At 47.4% G+C, this 20,611-nt stretch overlaps 8 protein-coding genes across 8 annotated transcripts; 5 read left to right on the top strand and 3 right to left on the bottom strand.

The window, feature by feature from the left end:
• Positions 1 to 681: 681 nt before the first annotated feature.
• BDW43DRAFT_317086 (F-box protein) lies at positions 682 to 2,632 on the bottom strand (the record flags this gene model as incomplete). The annotated part of the gene is made up of 2 exons (XM_032048456.1): positions 682 to 1,113; positions 1,181 to 2,632. 2 exons carry the CDS (start codon positions 2,630 to 2,632, stop codon positions 682 to 684), a joined length of 1,884 nt encoding a protein of 627 aa, XP_031894010.1.
• A 708-nt stretch (positions 2,633 to 3,340) lies between these two features.
• Positions 3,341 to 4,398, top strand: BDW43DRAFT_304823 (sterol desaturase family protein; the record flags this gene model as incomplete). The annotated part of the gene is made up of 3 exons (XM_032045674.1): positions 3,341 to 3,872; positions 3,938 to 4,004; positions 4,068 to 4,398. 3 exons carry the CDS (start codon positions 3,341 to 3,343, stop codon positions 4,396 to 4,398), a joined length of 930 nt encoding a protein of 309 aa, XP_031894009.1.
• A 4,874-nt stretch (positions 4,399 to 9,272) lies between these two features.
• BDW43DRAFT_294778 (uncharacterized protein) lies at positions 9,273 to 10,042 on the top strand. The gene is made up of 2 exons (XM_032043990.1): positions 9,273 to 9,858; positions 9,932 to 10,042. The coding sequence occupies exon 1, from the start codon at positions 9,495 to 9,497 to the stop codon at positions 9,846 to 9,848; it is 354 nt and encodes a 117-aa protein (XP_031894008.1). The 5' UTR covers positions 9,273 to 9,494; the 3' UTR covers positions 9,849 to 9,858; positions 9,932 to 10,042.
• A 669-nt stretch (positions 10,043 to 10,711) lies between these two features.
• BDW43DRAFT_294766 (serine/threonine-protein kinase) lies at positions 10,712 to 13,474 on the top strand. Its single transcript, XM_032043989.1, has 6 exons — positions 10,712 to 10,940; positions 11,120 to 11,298; positions 11,630 to 11,681; positions 11,759 to 11,966; positions 12,020 to 12,176; positions 12,251 to 13,474. Exons 2-6 carry the CDS (start codon positions 11,292 to 11,294, stop codon positions 13,048 to 13,050), a joined length of 1,224 nt encoding a protein of 407 aa, XP_031894007.1. The 5' UTR covers positions 10,712 to 10,940; positions 11,120 to 11,291; the 3' UTR covers positions 13,051 to 13,474.
• A 1-nt stretch (position 13,475) lies between these two features.
• Positions 13,476 to 15,034, top strand: BDW43DRAFT_294761 (ubiquitin-conjugating enzyme E2). The gene is made up of 4 exons (XM_032043988.1): positions 13,476 to 13,829; positions 13,886 to 13,897; positions 14,059 to 14,209; positions 14,321 to 15,034. Exons 1-4 carry the CDS (start codon positions 13,803 to 13,805, stop codon positions 14,602 to 14,604), a joined length of 474 nt encoding a protein of 157 aa, XP_031894006.1. The 5' UTR covers positions 13,476 to 13,802; the 3' UTR covers positions 14,605 to 15,034.
• A 1-nt stretch (position 15,035) lies between these two features.
• On the bottom strand, positions 15,036 to 17,039 carry BDW43DRAFT_294758 (NADH-quinone oxidoreductase subunit D). The gene is made up of 3 exons (XM_032043987.1): positions 16,289 to 17,039; positions 15,501 to 16,221; positions 15,036 to 15,438 (listed from the first exon to the last, which is right to left on the bottom strand). The coding sequence occupies exons 1-3, from the start codon at positions 16,955 to 16,957 to the stop codon at positions 15,401 to 15,403; spliced, it is 1,428 nt and encodes a 475-aa protein (XP_031894005.1). The 5' UTR covers positions 16,958 to 17,039; the 3' UTR covers positions 15,036 to 15,400.
• Positions 17,040 to 17,278: 239 nt separating this feature from the next.
• On the top strand, positions 17,279 to 18,722 carry BDW43DRAFT_256755 (DNA-directed RNA polymerase core subunit RPC40). The gene is made up of 3 exons (XM_032039882.1): positions 17,279 to 17,366; positions 17,424 to 17,528; positions 17,623 to 18,722. Exons 1-3 carry the CDS (start codon positions 17,322 to 17,324, stop codon positions 18,595 to 18,597), a joined length of 1,125 nt encoding a protein of 374 aa, XP_031894004.1. The 5' UTR covers positions 17,279 to 17,321; the 3' UTR covers positions 18,598 to 18,722.
• Positions 18,723 to 20,600, bottom strand: BDW43DRAFT_256746 (NEDD8-activating protein UBA3). Its single transcript, XM_032039881.1, has 7 exons — positions 20,475 to 20,600; positions 20,350 to 20,403; positions 20,192 to 20,293; positions 20,137 to 20,142; positions 19,998 to 20,077; positions 19,650 to 19,946; positions 18,723 to 19,599 (listed from the first exon to the last, which is right to left on the bottom strand). Exons 2-7 carry the CDS (start codon positions 20,367 to 20,369, stop codon positions 18,848 to 18,850), a joined length of 1,257 nt encoding a protein of 418 aa, XP_031894003.1. The 5' UTR covers positions 20,370 to 20,403; positions 20,475 to 20,600; the 3' UTR covers positions 18,723 to 18,847.
• Positions 20,601 to 20,611: the final 11 nt, after the last annotated feature.

Below are 20,611 nucleotides of genomic sequence, written 5' to 3'. Positions count from 1 at the left end.
AGTGATTATTACCCGGAGTGATTGATATATATTCTTTTTGTAGTCAAGGTCAAACGCTAAGGGAACCCCTGCTTACAGTGTCCCGAGATTGCGAAGTGAAAGGTCTTTGCACACCTCGGACTGCTCCGTGGTGTTTCATCGTCAAAGCCGGTGTTATTACAGAATTCTAGTAAACTTAGAAAGTCTTTATTTGTTTGGATGTTTATGCGTCATGAGTGAGCATCAGCTGCTCTCAAATACCTGTACCTTGTCCGTAGATCTTATGTTCCATGACCTGGGCATCGGCAGGACCCTCGAGTGACTTCTAGCTGCTGAGATTCTGGTCTATTAGTGTCAGAAAGGCATTGGCAACAGTTGCCGGTAGTTCTGAGATAGTCAGGCTATTATTATCACTTTCACTTAGCCTGGCCCTCTAGAATGTACTTACATTTAATCATATCTTTGTCTTAGTTGTCGAGTAGCGGGCCAATCGGTCGTAACAATAAGCCTATGGCCCGTGACGACAACCTGCTTTGGGCACTCCCTGATAGGACTCGTCGGCGTTTTATCTCCTATCTATTATATTCTGTCCGCTGTATCCAGTTAGTGTTAACGATGCACGCATGACCTTTTTAGTGGTACCAGATGCGCCGCTTATCAATAGGGAAAAGGAAATCCGAGGTATGGAACTTTGGTTCAAACCTAGGCGCTCCCATGGGCATGTGCACCAATATGCTCATGCCCATGTTCCTCATCTTCCTCCTCGTCTTCATCCTCCCACCCCTCATCAATATCGCCGTCGCGGGGGTCCGTTACCATAACCTCCAGCCCATCGTCATCTTCATCAAGTTCATTCGCGAGCAGATGAACCAACTGTGTTACCCCGGGAGTCGAGTCCCAAGCCTCATCTGCCAGTAGATGAGCTTCGTTCGGCTCCGACAGGCCTTCGTCTCCGGTGGTTGGATCTTGGGATTCGCCAACATTGGCTGCTGGGGCAAACTTGCTGTTGGAAAGGTCTGGGGCTAGGCTAACGATGCGAATGGCTTTGGTAGGGAAGATACGGGCGTGGCCGTCCTGTTGTCCAGGATGCAAGTCACCCGGGAGGCCCGGAAGGGATTGGCGCCAGCCGAGGGTCTATAGGTTCTAATGTTAGCCTTATCGCTCCTATGTTTGTCTTCGTGTTCGGTAGCGTGGTACATACAGTGTAAGTAGTCATAATCGCATCATCATACAGTGCCATGAAACTGACCGGCACAGCAAGCTGCGGCGCGGAGCTAGTGAGCAGCGAATACGAACCGCGGGCGGGACGATGGAGATCTTGAACCCTGTTGTGATCATCGAGCGCAACGACATAAATCCGGTCTTGGATCTCGAACATCAGGCGGTGGTTGCGCACTGACAACCACCCGCCTAGATCAAAGCTCGTCCCGTCTGACTCGCATTCGAGGAGGGAACTGTGCGCTGCGAGTGTGGTATGGCTGTGAAGGGCCTTACGCCAGTCGGAGCACACGAAAACACGACCGGCACGGGAAAAGCCAGCAAAAAGGTCTCCGTGCAGCATCCCAGCTCCCCATTCATCCTCGCCATGCCAGACATGTTCAGGATCGCTCGGCGGTTGGAGAGGGCCTTTGGCAATGTCGATCGGTACCAGAGTGTCTTTGCGAGGTGGGCCAAGAGGATATAATCGATGGGTGGGGCCGAGTCGCATAGCTCCCGCCAACGCCGCGGTTGCTGAACGAGAAGTGACAACTGGCGGGCGAATATGGTATTTGTCCGTACAATGCGACGGCTGTAACGAGCCTAAGAACTCGCCTGATGCCTTGTCGTGGACATGGTAGCCTCTCGATCCCATAGAATAAATCACAGCGTCCTCGCTCTGGTCAAGATGACCAACGGCGTCCGGCTCAATCCGAAGATGCGTGGTCAGCTTGGGGGGTCGTTGTGTCATGTCATATACAAAACCCTGCCCTTTATTAGACACCACACAAAGTGTCCAGTAAGACAACTGAAAGCCTCTTGTCTGGCAATCGTGATTCAACACGGCGATGCGCCGGAACTCCCCACGCTCTGTACCTTCCAGACCCGCCTGCCAGACCTCAAGCGCATCGCCTTCGCGATCAAAGACGGCCATCCCATCCTGATATTCCAGGTGTGCGTATGGACGAACCGCATTCTCGTCATGATCTATCGTGGAGGGGAGTCGCCACAGAATCCGACCCGTGTCCATGTCAGTGACGTACAATCCACCAGCGTGAGACGTGGAAACGAAAAACCGACGCTTGAAGTCGGCACGGAATCGCCAGACGGGGTCATTGCCGACTTGTAACACTGATTCCCGACTGATTGGATGTGATTCCGCCCAACTACGGGCGAGCAGTGTCTGTCGCTTGCACAGATCCTTCCATGACGCCGTATCTTCGAACAGGTTCGAGAAGCTGGTGCTATCTGATAGGAACGCGAAATCACGAGCGCCGCCTCCGGACGGTTGGTCGGTTTTGGATTCGGAGGCATAAATAGCTTCGCGATGGGTGACGTCGATAAATCTGTGCCAGGCCTTGGATGTTGCTGTCAGGGATGCGAGGGCCGAGATTGGGGAGAATTCCAAGACACGCAAGACAATCTCCGGAGGCAGGATGGCGAGAGGGTCGGTCATTCTTTAGAAAGTAATGATCTTATGGATCTATATACAGGAGATTCTGGAGGGAATGTTGAAGAAATTCGAGAGGGGATGGTAGATTAACTTGAGACCGTACTGTCGCTGCTCACCGCCTTGGCAATCACTCACACCGCTCCCTCCCTCTCTCTTGCCATACATCTCTTGAGCGTGTCTCGTTACTCATACTCTGCTGGAGCACTTTCTGATTAACTCGCTCTTTCCAAGATGACTGCACGATGCGTACATTTATCGCTTTCACTGCGCATTCGAGGGACCCAGAGCACGGTACTTCACACCGTGTGGGTCGAGTCGAGTGAAGTTCAGTAACTTTTTTTTTAACCATCCGATCTCGGCGATGGATCGATAATATAATGTTACCTTACATATTACTACTTTACTTATCTTGAGTCTTAAGTTACTACTAACTTACTACTTAAGTACCAAGTACAATTTTGCCACGGAAACTAATCTAGGCCAGTTCCTTGCTAAGCCCGCCCCACTTGTAAAATTGACCCCTGGCGCAGTCCTGCAAGTCGCTTCTCCCGAACCCCCGGCAACATTTCCCTCCTGATCCGACATCGAACCACAATCTAGTGGATATAATAAATTTTATCTGATCCCCCGTCGGTCTCGCCTCAATTCCTGTTGCCCTCCGTCCTCGTCGCTCGTTTAACTATTTGTGTCTGCACTTGTGAATGGCAGACAATGGATGTGGCTCTCGATATTCTCGATCCCTTCGTTCTGGATAAGGCTTATGCCTGGGCGTTACCTTATCCTGGCGTCGACCTGACCAATTCCACAGATTCCAGTCTCTCGGCGCCTACCTCCTTATGGCCACGCGACAACATCTATCGTCAAATCATCTCGATTCTCGTCATCACTCAAGTCGGCGCGACGCTCCTCTACCTCTTCTTCAGTGCTCTATCCTACTATTTTATCTTTGACCGACGGCTCGAGTACCATCCTCGCTTCTTGCCGAATCAAGTCTCTCAGGAGATCAAATCATCGCTGGCCGCTGTTCCAATCATTAATATTCTGACCTTGCCGTGGTTCCTGGCTGAGGTGCGCGGTAAAAGCTTGCTTTACGCCAATGTTGACGACTATGGCTGGCCCTGGCTGATAATCTCGTCAATCCTGTACATGGCTTTCAATGATTTTGGAATTTACTGGATCCATCGCTTGGAGCATCACCCTAGCGTGTACAAGTACATTCACAAGCCACATCATAAATGGATCGGTAAGACTTTGCACAGGGTTCTTGCCTTCCGGTACCTGCAGTGGCCAACGCTAACGACATAATAGTTCCCACTCCATGGGCTGCACTGGCTTTCCACCCGCTTGATGGATATGTGCAGTCTCTTCCATACCAGTAAGTCCCCCAATCTCTCGTCACCCGTTACCCTCGATTACGATCATGTCTAATACTCGAAAGTGTCTTCGTCTTCATTTGCCCAATGCAGAGATATCTGTACATGGTCCTCTTCATTGCGGTCCAGATCTGGACCATCCTGATTCACGACGGTGACATGATTACGGGTCATTGGACTGAAAAGTTCATCAACAGCCCCGCGCACCACACATTGCACCACATGTACTTCACCGTCAACTATGGACAATACTTCACCTGGGCCGACAATTATTATGGCTCGCACAGGGCACCGGAGCCAGCGCTAGATCCTCTGAATGATGCCCTCAAGGTGATGCGCGCGAAGGGGCTCGTGGACGAGCAGGGCAACCCAATCAAAAAGCCAAAACGCGAGTAAAGTGCCCTCGATTTCCCGCGGAGAGTGATGTCTCCTGTATATATGCATATATCAAAATTGGGCGCCGCAAAGCAGACTATTCGTTGCGATCGCAGTTGATACGCCTTTCATAGATTCAGCAATTGGAATCAAACATAACGGTTATCCCTTCGAACATCGGCCATCCCGGTTAGACGAAGCCTAGCATGCTTGCAATTTTCGAGCAAACGGAAGTTTGCTAATATGTTCTCGCTATGTGCGTCTTCTTTTAAGAAGAAATAATTGCCTAGCAGACGGGCTCAGCATGAACAGGCCGGAGGAGACTTTTACAGCAATCTCGAGAAGCGGACGCAGCCACACTCTAGCCTAAGCATGAACTGTTATTCTTTTACGCCTCCCCCATACTAACATAATATTAATTTTTATTGACGATACTTTATGTATAAGGTACATACAAAATACAAATAAGACTCAAAGAAATCACAGATTTAATATGTAGATCTACTTCCATGGGTGCTTGTTCGGGTTGTGTTCATAATCAGAATTTCGGTTATTTTGCAATAGGTAAAACAAAGCCCAATCCAATCCGTACGTAAGAAAATCGCATCAACATGTCATGTACTATCATAGCATAGCAATTCTCCTCGGGCAGGCGTAGTAGCCCAGGATAAACATTCTGCCTCGAAGCTTCTTCCTCTCAATATCGAAGATCATCTTACTCTATCAGCGTCCGCTTCTCTTCGAAACAACGCAGGTAGCCATTCTCATTCCTCAAAGTCATCTTGGTCTCGTTAGAAAATATACTATCAAAGGTTGGAGTTCATCACTTATTGAGCCTCACCTTAAAGATCCTTTCCATAGGAAGCAAAGCATTGCCCATCCGCACACTTGCAAGTATAAGATTCTTTTCATAACGCAGGTCCAACTGGCAGTATCTACATGTCCAGCATTTATTCATCTTAGGACATTCCTTCTTTGAAAACGCGTGGCCGCTATAGGAAAGTAAGAAGCAAAGTTGAGGAGCAGAGTCAGACACCGCCTCATATTATCGTTGACAGTGGGGCAACCGGGCATGTCCTGTACCCATCATTAAACTGATCCAAAGAACAGACCGGCCAGATCCCTTTCGATTCGACGAAATAAGTTATCCGCTAATGTTGGCGGGGCTCACGGTTTGGGGGAGATATGCTGTATTCAGTCTCTTTTGTTAGGGATTGATTAGGGCACATCGCCCGATTTCCTACCACATGCGTGAATTCGTCCCGTAGGACGCCTTACCAATATGAAGCTATTTTTAGAGATCAGAGGTTGATCCCAGTAAATAGAAATAGGCTTTACTTTCTCGTTGAGCGCTGCTTTTACTGGATTCTCAACAAGATACGATTTTTGCTAAGAAGCCAATCCAATAGCATTCCCATTCAAGCACAATTTAAAACACACTTGACCAGTTTAGTGTACAAAGACATATTCCGAAATCCATTACTCTTGAATCCCATCCAATCTAGGCTCATGGATTTGGCCACAACTTCAATTCTAAGAGGGACTTCACCAAACCACGTCCATAGGTGCAGCGTGGTGATCAAAGCAACCCAAAAGACCGTCCTTGTGTACAATATCATCTGCAACCCTCCAGTTAGACCTGACAGGAATATGGAGCCTTGAGAATTCATACTTAGAATGACCCATAGTACTACCTGTTGGCTGGCTATACCTGCAATATAGTGTTGTCTTCTCCTGTAAGTAACAGTCTAGTCTGTCATGCTCTCGAAGAAATCACCACTACAACCTGTCAGCTATACGCTCTTGAATCCCTCGTGGTATACATACTTATCCTTAGGAATTATGGCGTCAGGGGTAGTCTCAAGGCAATTGTTCAAATCCAATGCTGATTTGTATGCCTTTGTTCTGCGCGAGAATTCAGGAGGAGCCGATCGTCGTATTTGCATTCTGTGGTGCGAGTGCGGCAATCGGCAAGTGCCCCAATGTCCGAGCAGCTTTGGGCGAAATGGTTGGCAGTAGCCAACGCAGACAGGGAGAAAGGAACGACAATCAATTCTGATACCTGATTGCCGGCTAGGAAGAACTTGGTAGTGCTGAATGGAAGAAAAATCGACCTTGAAGAGAACTCAAGCGGGCCATTTATGTTTCTTCAGTCCATGGGATACTCTGCACCCCTTTTGTTGCTTTGACCTTTTTGGGTGTTGTCCGGTTTCTGTCCAAGAGATTCTGTTTTGTACTCTTCTTTGACATGCGATTGCAATTAAACTGGCCCTGTCCGCCCTAACTTAACCTTAGTTAATTACGTGACTATGAAAGGCCAATGGCCAAAGTCTTTTGACAGTTAGCAGACTCGACTATCCTTATTGGGAGATTAAGATAGCCCGGGGCTTTGTAAATGTTGGAATGTTCTTCACATTGATACAACACTACTTTTGAATTCTAGGTCTTCGGGCAATCATTAAAAATGAACGGCATCATAAACCCCTCCTTTAGTAAGTGTTTAAGCTGAGGAAATTATGTATCCGTAGAGCATCTCTAACATATTGATGCCAAAATTAAGGTCTTGCGAATCCTTTGCTTTCAGCGCGCTTTGATAAATCGCTCCATTAAGGCATAAATCCAACATGACCCTTACCATTATAAGGCCTTGGGAGACATATAACTATAATGTGAACCGGTATCCCTCTATATCAGGGGTGCATATATTTTGGCATTTCTCGTCGCTTTATTTTGTCTTACAGCCGTACATCAAGCCAGTTAGGCCCTATTGGCCCATTGATACATACGCTGTATCCTGTAAAAGATTCAGCTAGTAATACTCTACAAGTTTAATGAGCTATTTGCGAAACTAAGTATTAGAGCTATTCCCCATAAAGTGCATACGCTGGGTCACCCGCATTCTTCCAAGTATTAACACGGTTCCACGAATAACACGGAATATATGATGACATAGCGGGCAAGTCATTTCACGTAGCCGTGAGGGCGATACACTCTTAGTGCTAGACGTACATAATATTTGCCATCCACATCCCTCCTACTCTCCAATTGAGTTTTTCAAAAGGTGGATAGCAGAACTCACAACAATCTATGAGACTCTGCATCCATTTCGCACTTCCTATATTCTCTGAGGGTTTCAAAGCAACCCAGGATACCATCGTGATCGGTGATAACATCGGCTACACTTTATATATTAGAAAACAACATATGTGTAGCTGGGCATACACTCACCTAACTTGACTGATAGATAATATACGTTGTCGGTAGTACAAACAAAACCCCACACCAACCCGAATATCTCAGCGAGATAAAACCTGTTTATCCCTTTTTGTTTGCATTCCTCAAGTCCTTTTCCGATTTTCACGGGTCAGTCAGATCCCTAGCGTAAGAAGAACGAAATTATCAAGACCACACTTACTTTAGGTTCAGGCTGGAATATCATATCCTTCCTCGGGCTGTAACATGAGTTCAAGTCCAGCGTGGAATGGACGTGACCTCTAGCCTGGCTTGTACAAGTTGAAGGGTTGAACTTGTTGAGGTTAGGATAGAAATATAAATAAGACTATTGTGGGGTAACAGGGAGAGAAGAATAAGCAGAGTATTTATTCCCATGGTTGACAAGTCATGAAAACAGATTCTACTGACTTCGAAAAAGGGATCCCCGGCTTCCGCCTTATATATATATATATATCAACTTCAAGCATTCATTCCGTATCTGAAACTCACGACCACTCTTTCCAACTGATAAAGTGCAATGCAACACTCCTTTAATCGGCCTAGGTAATCATGATGAAATGTGTTTTACCCTTGCTGTTTGATTCCCTTATGCTTTGTTATTCATTCCTGGTCTATTTCAGTAACGGGACAAAAGATACATAACTCCTAGTATAACCTCAGGACATTCACGAATACCCTATACTCCAATATCCCATAGCAAAACGAAGTGTTCGCATTACGAATCGCTTGTTCGCTGTAGCAGTTGTCAGCCCCTCTATGAATGGAGTTCTGTACATTACCTTGAAGAAATTCCGAGCAGCTAAATAGACTTCATTGCAGATCGTTAATGAGCATAGAATGAACATAGTAGGCTAATATAATTTTATAGGCCTAAAGATAACCACTGATAGAGATCACCCAATATTAGGTACCCTCTGCATTAACACACGATGGAAACTAGATTCAGTGCTCTGCTAAGCGATCACAAAGCGAAAATATTGGAGAAAGTCTTACCTTTAAGTATTTGGAAGTATTAAATATTTGGCTCTAGGGAGCTGGCTCATAAAAATGAAGTATCGATTTCCACCCACTATTTAGTCGATGAAATCCATTCCATTCTCAGCGTTTATTACCAGCCTATTCATATTGCTGCGACTACTTTGTCATCTCGATTGTGTGCTGTCTGCCGCCTCTCTAGATATTCTAAGTGTTAGCCCTTGGTACAAAGAAGTATCATCATATATCATTCTTTATATTTCCTAGATTATGGGTCCTAGATGGTAACTCAGTACAGCTGACAAAGAAATGCTCACACATATAAACAAGGATCTATTCATAGCGCATTTGCAATGTTATCTTTAAGGAAACTGTAGATGTTAGAAGCCTCAAAATTGCGCAAACTTCCAGTTGACGTATCTGAGTGTTCATCTAACCGTCTGCTACTTTCCTTCATAAACAGGCCAATAATGCAAAACTCCGGTAGATAAACCAACATCTACTCATCATGACAAACCTAACTTGCCTCCCTGTTGAACTTCTCTTGGATATCTGGGAATACTTCAGTATATCTACACTCAACTACTTCAGCCAGGTTTGCCGATGCTTCTACTCCATATTCAATACTATACTCTATAAAACGAACAAAGTCAACGTCCTATGGCACGCAACCGAAAAAGGAAACCCACAAACCCTGTGCAAACTTCTGGAGTATTGTCCTCAGACCGAAGGACACGATCTTTAATATCCCATGCGGAGCTCACACCCATGTCAGCAGCAGCATACGATGGAAACGCAGAAGTGGTGTGATTCCTCTTAGACAGTGGTTTCGACGTTTCGACCCTCGCGACAAAGACAGAAACGGCTACACGGCTCTCTCATGGGCGTCGCGGCATTGCCATGCTGATATGGTCCAAGTTCTTTTAGATAGTAGTGTTGATTCAGACCAAAAGGATATCTTTGGTCGAAGTCCCATGAACTGGGCGGCGGAGTATGGACATACGAACGTTGTAAGAGTATTAGTGGAATACGGCGCTGATCCTGATTGTGTAGATGATGATCATCGCATTGTTGAAGGAAGGACAAGACGGGACGGGCTTTGTTTAGTGCCTCTCTTCTTTATGAACCATAAATGGTTGTATAAGTGCGCCGTACCTCGGAAGCCAATAGAGTGGGCTGAGCGGAATGATTGTGCGGCTATTGTTCAGCCGCTACAGGGGAAAGAGGGTATTTGGAGAATAATGCATGGTTGGAGAATGTGATGGTATATGGCTGTATGGGCAGGGTGTTAGTGGTTATATACGTATCACAGTGCGATAGTTCAATAGATTGGAAGTATATGGACTTTTTTCTTTTCAAAGGTGGACCATCTGTACATGGTTGAGAGAAGATTATGAATACTTAAATAATGTAGGACTCTCGCAACTGTCATGTCCATCTATAAAGCATTTACCCCTTACATGAGCATGATAGATAGGCATGCATGCATAAAGGCCGCCCTTGCGCATCTTCGGACTAAACTAGTGAAATTCGCCCAGGCGGCAACTATTGGATAAAAAAAAAACAAAAGTGCAACATTGTCATTAGATAAGCTAGACGTTGCCCTGCACTTGGTCCCTGCAATGATAACCAGTGACCACTACCATTTTGGTCAAGTATGATGGCCAAGACACCTGTTTGGTCTACGAGTTGGTCATCTCTATTGGGCTGATTTCAATGGCTACCTGAAAAGGTCTCACTCTAAAACGACAGGGCTGTCAGCATAAATTAGGGACTCAAGCCACCTTTCTCAGGATATCTCTTGATACGAAAACGACTTGCCTATCTTGGGTTGTTAATTGTGCTCTGGATAGAACAGCACACCGGTCTTTAAATGATTCCCTATCTAGATATTTACTGGATATTATATGGCTTAATTGACGTTTTAAATGATTCCTGCGATATTGCCCGATATCAAGGAAAGAAAGAAACTGAAGAAGAAAAAAGAGGGAGGGGTCAAAAACGGCAGTCTCGTAAAATTGGACTTCCTTTCATGTCCGAAAATTACCAAAGTGTGGGACAAGGCTGAGAAATGTGGCTGCTGCCTGCAGGAGGTCCTTTTTTTCCACATGCAATTTGGGCGGTGGGCCAATCCAAGATCACGATTCTGGTTCGAGCACAGCCACGGGGATTGAAAGTCTATCGTAGGGGCCAGACTTACGTTTCCCTTTCCCTCTCCGTCTCTTTATATCTGTCCCTGAGTCGGGCTCACTCGCAGCAAAGCCCTATTGCTTTCAATTGAATTTTATTTCCCTTCTTTCTATTCTCACGGTAGAAGTCAACTGCCACCACCGAGCCGATAATTACTCGAGCAGGTACTGTACCGTTTGTTTACTGTCTCATCCCGCCCCCCTAATCATACACCCGCAGTATGGAGACAGCCTTTCAACGGCTCGTTTGAGGATCTGCGTCTCTTGGTGGCATCTCTTTAACTCTCTCCTATTACAGCTTTTTTTCTCCCTTCACACCGACTGACTTTAATCTCCCCTCACAGCCTATACCCGACCGATAATAATAATATTCTGCCTCTCTCGTCTCTTGATCATAACTTCCTCCCCGCCCCGCCATTCCCCCTCACGTGCGGGGTTCTCATCAGCGTCGTCAAGCCTGTGTTGTCTTAGCCCACCGCACATTTATTTTTCGGATAATAATTCCTTTCACGCACCATGAGTTGTGAGTCTCTTCTGTTTTTTATCTCTTATTTCGTTTTGCCAATTGAGTTTGCTCGAGATGTCACTCGTTATTGATTGCTCCGCCTATCGTTGACGCATGCTCCTCTCTTGGTTCGCCACTTTTATGCATTCCCAAGTCTTTAAAATGCTTTCGTCAACCGTCACCATCTCTCTGTGGAGCAATGGCGTAAGCCTTTGGCTTTTTTTGGTCTCTTGGTGCCTATATGGTCTGAAAATATGATGTCGGCTGGGTCTCCTGGGCTGCTGATCTTTACGCTTTGATGTTTGGAGAATTTTGCGGCAAAGGCGCTGACTATAATCCTACTCCTTAGTCACCAATATGCTCAATAAGCTGTCGGGACAGCCCGAGAGTTATGAGAAGAAGTACGACCCTTTCCTTGCCTCATATATTTTCACGAAATTCAATTGTACAGTCGTTGACCGGTGAGGGTCCATCGTAGATCGCAGTACAAATTCGGCAGAACATTGGGCGCCGGAACGTATGGTATCGTCCGCGAGGCCGATTGCAGCTCTGGAAAGGTTGCTGTCAAGATCATTCTAAAGAAGAATGTTCGAGGCAATGAACAAATGGTCTATGATGAGCTGGAGATGTTGCAGGCCCTTGATCACCCAAACATCGTCCATTTTGTCGATTGGTTTGAATCCAAGGTGGGTTTCCTTAAGTATCCGACATTGATTTGGCGCATCTAACGGTGTCAAAGGACAAATTCTACATTGTTACCCAGCTGGCCACTGGTGGTGAGCTGTTCGACAGAATTTGCGACTACGGAAAATTCACAGAGAAGGATGCATCTCAAACTATTCGTCAGGTGCTGGGCGCAGTTAATTATTTGCACGAAAGGAACATTGTCCATCGAGGTCCGCTTAACCATTCGCATCTTCATGTTGAACCAAAGCCCGTTGCGTGCTAATTCTGGGCTTAAAACATTCAGACTTGAAACCGGAGAACCTGCTTTACCTCACCCGCGACCCATCCTCGCCTTTGGTCCTTGCCGACTTTGGCATTGCCAAGATGTTGGAGAATCCCAGTGAAGTCCTGACCAGTATGGCTGGGTCGTTCGGCTATGCCGCGCCCGAGGTCATGCTCAAGCAAGGCCACGGAAAGGCTGTCGACATGTGGTCTCTCGGTGTCATCACATATACCCTGCTTTGCGGCTACTCGCCCTTTCGGTCCGAGAGCCTGTCTGATTTGATCGAAGAATGCCGCAGTGGCCGCATTATCTTCCATGAACGCTACTGGCGGGACGTCTCCAAGGACGCCAAGGATTTCATCCTTACTATGCTCCAGCCTGATCCATCAAAGCGTGTCACGTCTCAAGAGGCCCTCAAGCATCCATGGCTGAAGGGCGAGTCGGCTAGTGACCGTGACTTGCTGCCTGAAATTCGGGCATACATTGCCAGATCCCGCCTCAAGAGAGGTATTGAGATTATCAAACTTGCCAACCGTATTGAGGCACTCAAAATGCATGATGAGGATGAGGACGACATCCCTAGCCCTGCAGCCATGGCAGCTGCTGCTGATGATTCTGAAAAGTCCGGATCTACGTCGGTCGACTCGCCGGCTACTTCGAGGGAGGCCGAGACCGGCACAACTAAGAAGCGGAGTTTGAGTAAGGTTGCACGCGGAGCTATCTTCCGCGAGGTCGTGCTTGCAAAGGTCCGTGAGCAGAAGGACACTGAAGAACGTGAGAGGCTCGAGCGTGAAGCCCGAGAGAAAACTGCCCATGCTTGATTCTCATTATATCGTGGCGTTTAACGTGTGTGTTTATTTATTTCTCCAGGCCACTCTTGAGGCCCCGCCCCATCATCCGAGGTTTTTTTTTGAATATCATTTTCATGATTCCCCGTCCATAACACGAATGGTGTATACAGTAACTTTTGTTCAGGTTGTTCTGAAAACTCTCAGCGCTTAGACTTCAGGGCTTAGCACCTTTGTCTTTTTGGCTCGAATGTGACTTCTGCCTTGATATCATCCTCTCAATAGACGTACCTTCTATATTACTATTCTCCTTAATATATATCATGTACTATACTAGATGACCCAATCATGTGGATGGGCATCACGTGCCAGGCCACCATCAGATGCGCGAGCCAATCAGATGACGGGCGCCGGGGAAGTCAGCCTCAGGGCAGGTGATCGACTGGCGGAGAGTGTATAAAGTTGCGCTGTCGTTGAAACTCCTTGGACACATCTTCACAACCGCTGCATTTTCAAGAACGATTTTTTACTCTTCCACATTTCATTTCTCCCTCCCGCATTTTTTTCACCTCATTCTCACCCGTCCCCCACACTCCCTCGCGTCGTTACAACTTTTCCGTGGTGGATCGCCCCACGCTAGAGTCAGACGTCATACATCTTTGCGGCTCAACGGTGTTCTTACATATGGGAGTGGCCAGCGTGCGAACACAGGAAATTGCTGCGAGTATTACTATCCCGCGATAGTGAGAGCTGTCTAATCAGCCCTCCGAATCGTATCTTTCACCATGTTTGCGGGTAAACGCTTGAGCAAGGTAATTGTACCCCCTCATGAATTTTTGTTCCCAGACTAATTTGCTTACGATAACAGGAGCTCCTCAAGGTACTTACCTCCCCTACGTCTCTCATGCCCTATTCTTGTCGATCGTCCTACATGCTGAGCTATGGCTTTGGTAATGAACAACATTACGATTTTGCTATCTGCCACCAAGATCAGTAGCATATATAAACGAACAAAAGGAATTGACTATGTTACAACTTTAGATGAAAGAACATTTACCGCCTGGTATATCAATTGCAAAATCAGAGAATCTCGAAGAGTGGCAGATGGATATCCGAGTCCTGGACGAGAATCCCCTCTATCAGAATCAGGTCTATAGGCTCAAGTTCACGTTCGGGTCTAAGTATCCAATAGGTACGCCTGAATCTGCTTCCTAGTGTTACACTCCTTTCCCTTCCAAGATTTATGTATATGTATATTTGAAGCACTCTGCTCAACAAACACTAATCAACTTCGTTTATACAGAGCCACCGGAAGTCCAGTTCATCGAGTTACCGAACTCATCGGAGACCCCTCGCCCAATCCCCATCCACCCGCACATATACAGCAACGGAATCATCTGCTTAGATCTACTAAGCTCGGCCGGATGGTCACCTGTACAAACAGTGGAGAGCGTCTGCATGAGTATTCAAAGCATGCTAACAGCAAACACACGCGACGAACGACCACCCGGTGACAGCGACTTCGTCTCGTACAACCGACGCCGGCCCCGCGATATCAACTTCTTCTACGACGATGACAACGTATAATGTTGTATGAGGCTATTGTCAAATGCTTTTTTAGCGTCAGGATCGTTCGTTGTCCCTCGACCTCGTGCATCTTGACGACAACAGCTTGTTTCCCGTCCACACCAAGTTCGATTCGCAGTGAAGATTGCGTTGAGAAGCACCGGCTTCTGGGCTGGTAATAAGGCATCTAGGCTGATGCATTTGATTTTCGGTTGTTGATACTTTGTGCTCAGGTTGCATTTGCATAGGCGCATGTTTTATAGGCGTTTTCGGAGCGGGTTAGTAGTTTAGCACATCTTACCTCTATATGGTTCATTATTCAGTCTCTTCATCTGTCTGTTTCACTATATTTTCTTCCGTTCGTTGTCGGTCACTTTGATCACCATACAAGATCGTGCGGTTATCGGTAGCAGATAAATATACGTCCCCGTCCTATGAACATACCTTCTTGTTTCACTTAAAAATTTATATCTACTCCGGATTATAATCCTACAATTGCAAGACCCATATTTTACAAGACATGATATTGTAACTGGGAATTCGGTCACTATACACAGGGTAGATGGTGGTAAGAAAAGAGATAGAGATCGGGATTCACGTAGAGGCGGTAAACAGAGGAAACAGACAACGCCATTAAAAACGGAATTGGTACAGCGAGGTGGTGATCGAATAACACCGCGATGAAGTTGAGAACGGATAATCAAGAGGTAGATGAAAGGTTATTTTTGAAAGAGCTTTATCTTTGCTTCTTTTCTATTCTTTGCAAGAATCAAGTTATAAAGTCGTTTTACAGAAGCTTTGGAGTTCCTCTCGTTTTCTACCGATCGACTTCACCGAACACCAGATCCATTGTACCTAGATTTGAGTATTAGTGGAGTGTGTTAAGAGATTGTAGATTGTTAGATGTTGTAGCTTACCGATAATGGCGACAGCATCTGCCAGCAAGTGACCACGAGCAACCTGATCGAAACCACCCAAATGGGCAAAACCAGGAGCACGGATCTTGCAACGGTAGGGCCTCTCGCTACCGTCACTGACAAGGAACACACCCATCTCACCCTTGGGGGCCTCAATGGCGGAGTAGGTCTCCCCAGGGGGAACGGTGTAACCTTTGCTGAACAGAAGGAAGTGGTGAATCAGGGCCTCCATGTTCTCCTTCATGGCGGCACGAGGGGGAGGCGAAAGTTTGTAGTCCTCGACCTTGACGGGACCAGCGGGCATCTGATTCAAGCACTGGTGGATGATACGGAGGGACTGGCGGAATTCCTCCATACGGCAGAGGTAACGATCGTAGCAGTCACCATTGACACCGACGGGGACGTCGAACTCAACCTGGTCATAAGCATCATAAGGCTGGGACTTGCGGATATCCCATGGCACACCAGAGCCACGGAGCATGACACCAGTGAAACTCATGTTCAGTGCATCAGCGGCGCTGACGACGCCAACGCCCTGGGTTCTGGCCTTCCAGATACGGTTATCGGTGAGGAGTTCCTCAGTCTCGTCGATACGGTCACCGAACTGGGTGGCCCATTGGTAGATATCATCGAGAAGGCCGAGGGGAATATCCTGGGACACACCGCCGGGGCGGACGTAGGCGGCGTGCAGACGGGCACCGGAGACTCGCTCGTAGAATTCCTGTTTGAAGGATTGTCCATCAATCACCTTGTCCAATCTGTTTGCAGCTACAACAGAAATTGCTTACCATGAGCTTTTCACGCTCCTCGAAGCCCCACAAGAATGGCGTCAGAGCACCAACGTCCATAGCGTGAGAAAGGACGGACATGAGGTGGTTCAGGATACGGGTCATTTCTCCGAACATGGTACGGATATACTTGGCTCTCTCGGGAACTTCCACATTCAATAGCTTCTCGACAGCCAGCGAGAAGCACTGCTCGTTCGTCATCATGGAGACATAGTCCAATCTGTCGAAGTAAGGCAGAGCCTGCATGTAAGTTTTGTACTCGATCAATTTCTCGGTACCACGATGAAGCAATCCGACGTGGGGATCCGCACGGACGATCTCTTCACCATTGATTTCCAAAATCAACCGAAGCACACCGTGAGCAGCTGGATGCTGGGGACCAAAGTTGACTGTGTAGTGACGGATTTTGCGGTTGACCCCTTCACTCTCGGACTCGAGACCAGCGGGAATCTCGGCTTCTTGGGGACCGTTCTTGTTAGCCACATGTGTGAAAGTGGGATCAGTGGGGATGAGTCTGGTCGCCTGGTAGCTGGTAGGTTCTGCTTGCCGACGAGGAAGCGACGTTGCTATCGAGCGGGATCTGGGGATGGTGTATTTGGTGAAGTGGGAGGGGCGGAGATAAAGCCTTTTGGGCGCGCTGCCCGCCAGGCGAGTAAAGGAAGCAGCCATTCGGAAGTGAGAGAGAAGGACGAGGAGGAAAAGGAGGCTGACAGTCCTCGGTCCGGACGCAATTGATGGGAGGGACTCTGCGGAGTGGTTTACGCGGATTTGATGCTTGGAGGTTGGCTGAATTACAATTTGGGTGGTCACGTGATGAGGAGCTTATTGTCATCAGGCCGCCTCTGGTTGGCCTTCGGGAGGCCACCTATTGCGCACCCATACTAGCCGACACACTCACAATATCGAGTGCAGTATAATGAGTATAACTTTCCGCCTTCGGTCTGCGGACATACTGCCGGTTTTCTAAAGAACTTTTTTCCCTCTTTCCCTCCATATCGTCAACGACTCGATACCCACCGATTACACAAACATCATGGCGCCTCTCGTCCCTTCGCAGGCGGAGCTTGATCGCCGGAGGGTAATTTTACCTATGCACGCAATTCTCCCCTATTCACCATACTAATCAATCCTCCAGATCATCGACATCAACCCAGAAACGGTCTCCAACATCCCCTCCACAGACTTCCCAGGTCACTGGCCGGGTGAGTCGCACGAGTGGAACCTGGATAAATTCAAAAATGTATAGTTCCCAACCTTTTATTCATTCCAATTCTTATTCAACCCCGCGCTCTCGCCCTTACGTTCTGCGGGCGCTTACATTATCTACTTCATAGGACTTCAAAGTTGAATTCCACCGCAACGAAAGATTCGAATCTTCCTTCTCTCTGGTCGGCATCGACGCATCGATCGCCAATGCCTTCCGCCGTATTGTTATGGCTGAAGTGCCCACTGTCGCCATCGAGTTCGTCTTCGTCCACAATAATACCTCTGTCATCCAGGATGAAGTTCTCGCACAGCGTTTAGGTCTGATTCCACTGAAGGGTTCCGTGGAGGGTATCAACTGGATGCGCTGGTTCAATAAGCCTACCGAGGATGATCCCGAGAGCGGCAGCAGTCCTGCCGATTTCAACACGATCGTCTTGCGACTGGATATCGAATGTACTAAGAACCCCAACGCCGACCCCGAGGAAACCGATCCCCGCAAGCTGTACAACAATGCGCACGTCTACGCTAGAGATATTACCTTCCACCCTGTCGGACGTCAGGAACAGTTCTTCATCGGCGAGGCAGCCATTCAGCCGGTCAACCCAGATATCCTGATTGCTAAGCTTCGTCCTGGTCAGAAGATTGATATGGAATTGCATTGTATCAAGGGCATTGGAGCCGACCATGCGAAGTTCTCGCCTGTTGCTACCGCCACATATCGTCTGCTGCCCGAAATCAAAATCCTGCGCCCAATCCTTGGAGAAGATGCTAAGAAGTTCGCCAAGTGCTTCCCTAAGGGTGTGATTGGTTTGGAGTCTGTTACTCTGGAAGATGCGGCGAAGCAAGGAAGCGGATACGAAGGTCACGAGGGTGAGACAAAGGCGGTTGTCCGCGATGCCTTCAATGATACCGTTAGCAGAGAGTGTCTGAGACACGAGGAGTTCCAAGGCAAGGTGAAGCTGGGTCGTGTGCGCGACCATTTCATCTTCAACATTGAGAGCACTGGCCAGTTTGAGAGTGATGTGCTTTTCTTGGAGAGCGTGAAGGTGATGAAGCTCAAATGCGCTAGGTGGAAGAGGGGATTGGCGGACCTCATGCGGTAAAGGTGTTCTACGCTAATTCCTGCACTTCATGTCAAAGTTCTTAATGCATGGTCGGCGTTGGTTCTGTCGTTATTTTGCGAGTTTGTACAGTTTATGAAAAGCCGGTCAAGACCTATGTTGGGAGTCTGGAAAGGGCGATTTTTGTCACATATAGAAAAAGCACAATTGATATTGAAGCCTTTGTCTAGAGGGAAAATCTTGTGTTTATCGAAACGACTCATGTCTCATTTGAAGTAATGCATTATGAACCTTATTTGAACACCAGCCGGTAGCGGAAATCGATCGTGTAAGCTGGATCGCTGACCGCGATCTCCTGCCCGTTCTCCACCAGTTCTCTGAGCTTGCGCGTCAGATTCGGCTTTGTCTGCTCCTCCAGCTGGGGAGGGAAACGCTGGTAGAGCGTCTTTTCTTCCGTTCTCATGCTGGGCTTTTTCAATTGAGCTTCCGGTAGGTCCCCAAGACTGTCAATATAGTGTTCCAGCGTCATGTCTGGATCCACGGTCATATTACGCGCGAGGTTTCCGCAGACCGGGCAATCGGGCTTCTTTTCAGCCTCAAACGTATAGGTATACACACCCTCTTCACCGGCGTACATCATATAGTTATCGAGGTATGGGTTACATGAGGTGGCGATCTTCAACGCCTCAGATGTGGTCGCAGCAGCGATGACAGCATTCGTGGAGGCAATTGCGGGAATAATGTTCTTTACCACACCCTGAGTCATCTGGAAAGTGACGCCATGGATGTGGAATTGCTTCGCGCGCTCAAGTGCCGCATTGTACAACCAGCCAATGTGGTCTAGGTCGTCACTATCGAAAGGCTCATCCTTGCGCTGTTCCTGCCAGGCAATTTGGTGCGCCCATTCGATGCAATGTTGGGGCTGTCGAGGGATGGTTGCAATAGTGCACAGGGGGACAGCAGGACGGGGGGCATGCATATCAAGCTGGCATTCAATGCAAGAAGACAGCGTTGGTAAGATAACACGCGCCTGCCCCTTGAAACCTGCTCCTCGTTAGCCGTGCGTAGTACCTCAGAGAACACACGTTTAATACCTTCAGTTCCTCCGTCAATAAGCGGCTTCAGGCTCTCGGGGTTCTCAGAATCAACCATGCCAATGAGGGTTGCGTTGATCCATCTTCTGGCTTCTATGCTATCGAGACCACAGACGACTATCTTGAACTGCATATAGTAGTCTTCATCCTTATCTTGAATCCTCCCTACGTATGGGGTAATTTTGACGCCTTTGACTCGACTCTCTACAAAGGCTGCTGCGACCTCGGCTTTCGGTTTGCCGATGTCAGATTGACGGAACAAAAACTGACGATTCAGATTTGAGATGTCGATAGTGTCTATTCCAGTTAGCTATGCTATTACAACTGAGACTTGTAGGGAAACCTTGCCCATGTCAATAACATGGATATCTTTGAAGCCTGACAAAGCGAGGTTCTTCAGAATCTCACAGCCTAGACCTCCAGCCCCGCTAGGATGATCCCACTTAGTTGCCATTTCGATCGGTTAGAGGAGCTTGTATATACATACATAACTCTAAATTATGTTAGAGGTAGGAACTTGACTTATTGCTTCTGGTACATACAGAATCTTTGATGTTTCCAGAGCGCGGATTGTCTCTGGACCAGGCACCCAGTCTTCATCGCTGAAAGGCCCCGGCTTGGTTAATACCTGGTGAAGGTGTTTCCTGCAAAAAGTGAGTAATATTATTTATGATGAGAGTAGGGTTAGGAGGCACCTTACCACCGAAGAGAAGAAGTCATTTTGGAGAAAGTGTGCGCTCTATAGAATTTCAAACTATAATAGTTCTCCTTGGTTAGTTGATTCACCGCATCCGTGGTTAATGACGCCAGAGGTATGAATCGTACACTTCAGTGAAAAGGGTGTTTTAGAGGAAATAAATAAAAACGCCAGGTACACTTTACAAGAGCCACCCAATCTTCCAGGATTATAAAACAGACAGCCTAGGTTTGGTGGAAACAAGAGCAGGAAATAAGAGGGCAGG

The sequence above is a fragment of the Aspergillus alliaceus genome (genome assembly GCF_009176365.1).
Source record: "Aspergillus alliaceus strain CBS 536.65 unplaced genomic scaffold BDW43scaffold_97, whole genome shotgun sequence".
NCBI lineage: Eukaryota > Fungi > Ascomycota > Eurotiomycetes > Eurotiales > Aspergillaceae > Aspergillus > Aspergillus alliaceus.
This window is presented reverse-complemented; position numbering and strand designations above follow the sequence as displayed.

Excerpts from the sequence above, each read along its gene's own strand:
- BDW43DRAFT_294778 (XM_032043990.1), top strand. The coding sequence starts at position 9,495 with ATGGTCCAAGTTCTTTTAGATAGTAGTGTTGATTCAGACCAAAAGGAT.
- BDW43DRAFT_294766 (XM_032043989.1), top strand. Across the intron at positions 11,682-11,758 it reads CCCGAGAGTTATGAGAAGAA|ATCGCAGTACAAATTCGGCA; the intron begins GTACGACCCTTT and ends GGTCCATCGTAG. Across the intron at positions 11,967-12,019 it reads TCGATTGGTTTGAATCCAAG|GACAAATTCTACATTGTTAC; the intron begins GTGGGTTTCCTT and ends ACGGTGTCAAAG.
- BDW43DRAFT_294761 (XM_032043988.1), top strand. The coding sequence starts at position 13,803 with ATGTTTGCGGGTAAACGCTTGAGCAAG. Across the intron at positions 14,210-14,320 it reads CGGGTCTAAGTATCCAATAG|AGCCACCGGAAGTCCAGTTC; the intron begins GTACGCCTGAAT and ends TCGTTTATACAG.
- BDW43DRAFT_294758 (XM_032043987.1), bottom strand. The coding sequence starts at position 16,957 with ATGGCTGCTTCCTTTACTCGCCTGGCGGGCAGCGCGCCCAAAAGGCTT. Across the intron at positions 16,222-16,288 it reads AGGAGCGTGAAAAGCTCATG|GAATTCTACGAGCGAGTCTC; the intron begins GTAAGCAATTTC and ends TCCTTCAAACAG. Across the intron at positions 15,439-15,500 it reads AGATGCTGTCGCCATTATCG|GTACAATGGATCTGGTGTTC; the intron begins GTAAGCTACAAC and ends ACTCAAATCTAG.
- BDW43DRAFT_256755 (XM_032039882.1), top strand. The coding sequence starts at position 17,322 with ATGGCGCCTCTCGTCCCTTCGCAGGCGGAGCTTGATCGCCGGAGG. Across the intron at positions 17,367-17,423 it reads CGGAGCTTGATCGCCGGAGG|ATCATCGACATCAACCCAGA; the intron begins GTAATTTTACCT and ends TCAATCCTCCAG. Across the intron at positions 17,529-17,622 it reads ACCTGGATAAATTCAAAAAT|GACTTCAAAGTTGAATTCCA; the intron begins GTATAGTTCCCA and ends TCTACTTCATAG.
- BDW43DRAFT_256746 (XM_032039881.1), bottom strand. The coding sequence starts at position 20,369 with ATGACTTCTTCTCTTCGGTG. Across the intron at positions 20,294-20,349 it reads ATGACTTCTTCTCTTCGGTG|GAAACACCTTCACCAGGTAT; the intron begins GTAAGGTGCCTC and ends CACTTTTTGCAG. Across the intron at positions 19,600-19,649 it reads TATTGACGGAGGAACTGAAG|GTTTCAAGGGGCAGGCGCGT; the intron begins GTATTAAACGTG and ends AACGAGGAGCAG.